Source organism: Protobothrops mucrosquamatus, unplaced genomic scaffold (assembly GCF_001527695.2).
Source record: "Protobothrops mucrosquamatus isolate PMUCROS unplaced genomic scaffold, P.Mucros_1.0 scaffold_39, whole genome shotgun sequence".
Taxonomy (NCBI): Eukaryota; Metazoa; Chordata; class Lepidosauria; order Squamata; family Viperidae; genus Protobothrops; species Protobothrops mucrosquamatus.
The window spans coordinates 338744-340706 of NW_015386115.1; the positions used below are offsets into that span (position 1 = coordinate 338744).

Consider the following 1963-nt stretch of genomic DNA (forward strand, 5'->3'; position numbering starts at 1 on the left):
ATTATAATAGGCTATAGCGTTGTTTAATTCCCTGATACAATCGCGTGATGTTTACCTGCACAAATAAAGTATTTGAAAAGGCATTGGAACAACATTGTTTTGTGCAAGGATTGCTCACTTCGGTATTATTTAGAAACATTTTATATTTCAGATACAAGGATTTGGGGACAGAGCAAACCTGTTTCTTATTGATGGAAATATAAAAGAGTTGAAATTATTGAAAAATGTGCAGGGAAAATGATATATATGGCGATCAATTAAATACATAATAGTAACAAGACAATTTGGGGACCATGGTGTCTCTAAGCCATCAACAATACTTACTTGTTCAAAAATATAGACATTATAATGTGCCTTTTTTGAAGGCAATAATAAACAAGGGTTAGCACTAAATAAGAAATGTACAGTTCTAATTTGTTTATAACCAAAGGTTCTCTTCAACCAGAAGCTTGATATCCACACATAATCATGATTTAGCTTTACATTTGAGCTAAACCTATATCCAGTGGGGGGATTCAGGCGGTTCGCACCACTTCGGCAGAACCGGTAGCTAATTTTTTGTTGCCCAGGCCCAGAATGGACTTCTGGAAGTGGCATCTACATAAAGAACCGGTTGTTTCACATATTTGAATCCCAGCACTGCCTATAGGTGTATGTTGACTTCTGGCTAAATCACTTTCTACAGTTGTCACAGTTCCCCCATTAGTTTCTATTTCTGACTTAAAATGAATTTATGAAACATTGCTTATGCAGCTTTTTCTATTATTCCACTATTGCATGATAGATAGATAGATAATTAGATAGATAAATAAGACATAGATAAATTAGATAGATAAGATAGAGACAAAGATAAATGATAGAGATGATAGAGATAGATGATAGATAAAATAGATATAGATAGATTAGACTAGATAGATAAGAGATTAGATAGATAGATAGATAGATAGATAGATAGATAGATAGATAGATAGATAGATAGATAGATAGATAGATAGATAGATAGATAGATAGATTGATTAGGTAGGTAGGTAGGTAGGTAGGTAGGCAGGCAGGCAGGCAGGCAGGCAGGCAGGCAGAGATAGATAGATAGATAGATAGATAGATAGATAGATAGATAGATAGATAGATAGATAGGATAATAGATAGATAAGATAGATAAGATAGACAGACAGACAAATATAAATGATAGAGATGATAGAGATGGATGATAGATAGATGATAGATAAGATAGAAAAAATAGATAGATTAACTAGATAGACAGAGATTAGATAGAGATAGATAGTCAGAGATAAATGATAGAGATAAGATAGATAGATAGATAGATAGATAGATAGATAGATAGATAGATAGATAGATAGATAGATAGATAGATAGATAGAGACTTACCTCTTGAACCAGATGCCAAGTGAGGCCATGATTAGTGGAGTACTCCAGTTTCACCTGATTGTCCATGTGGGGGGTGTATTGCTGGCCACAGCCCATCACCAAGTTGAACTGAATCATGTATGATGCTCCAATTTGCATAGACTGCGTCTCCACATAGCGCATACTAGAAGCTAACTTGGAATCTCCTGTAAAACTGAAAAGAGTAGGAAAGAAGTAACTATTCATTTTTGGAGTAGCTTCACAAATGCCTGGCACAACATAGGAGAACAATATATACAGTACTTAAATATATAATATATACTTTTAAAAAAAAAAAAGGAAAAAAGCCATCAGGTTAGCCCAAACATCACACTAATCTTCAAATCTCTCTGTTAACCATCTGTTAATTTGTGTTTAACACGTAGAAAGTCCACCAACGGCTTCCAGTCTCTTTACAGAGTTGTCGAATTTTAATACATCTTTAACACAGCTGATGAAACATATGCTTGGGACGAATCTGAAGGGCTTCAGAAGGTAGGGAAAGAGCGATCAAATGCTCTTCCAGAAATAATGAAACCGAGAAGAGGTTTGGGCTATT

At 34.6% G+C, this 1963-nt stretch overlaps 1 protein-coding gene across 1 annotated transcript in view; it reads right to left on the reverse strand.

The window, feature by feature from the left end:
* Positions 1 to 1611, reverse strand: part of RELN (reelin) — a 99608-nt gene extending 97997 nt beyond the window's left edge. Inside the window, exons 1-2 of the mRNA XM_015810649.1 lie at positions 1387 to 1611; positions 39 to 55 (exon numbers count right to left, since the gene is read on the reverse strand). Of these exons, the coding sequence (XP_015666135.1) occupies positions 39 to 55; positions 1387 to 1611 (242 nt within the window). The remainder of the gene's footprint in view (positions 1 to 38; positions 56 to 1386) is intronic.
* Positions 1612 to 1963: the final 352 nt, after the last annotated feature.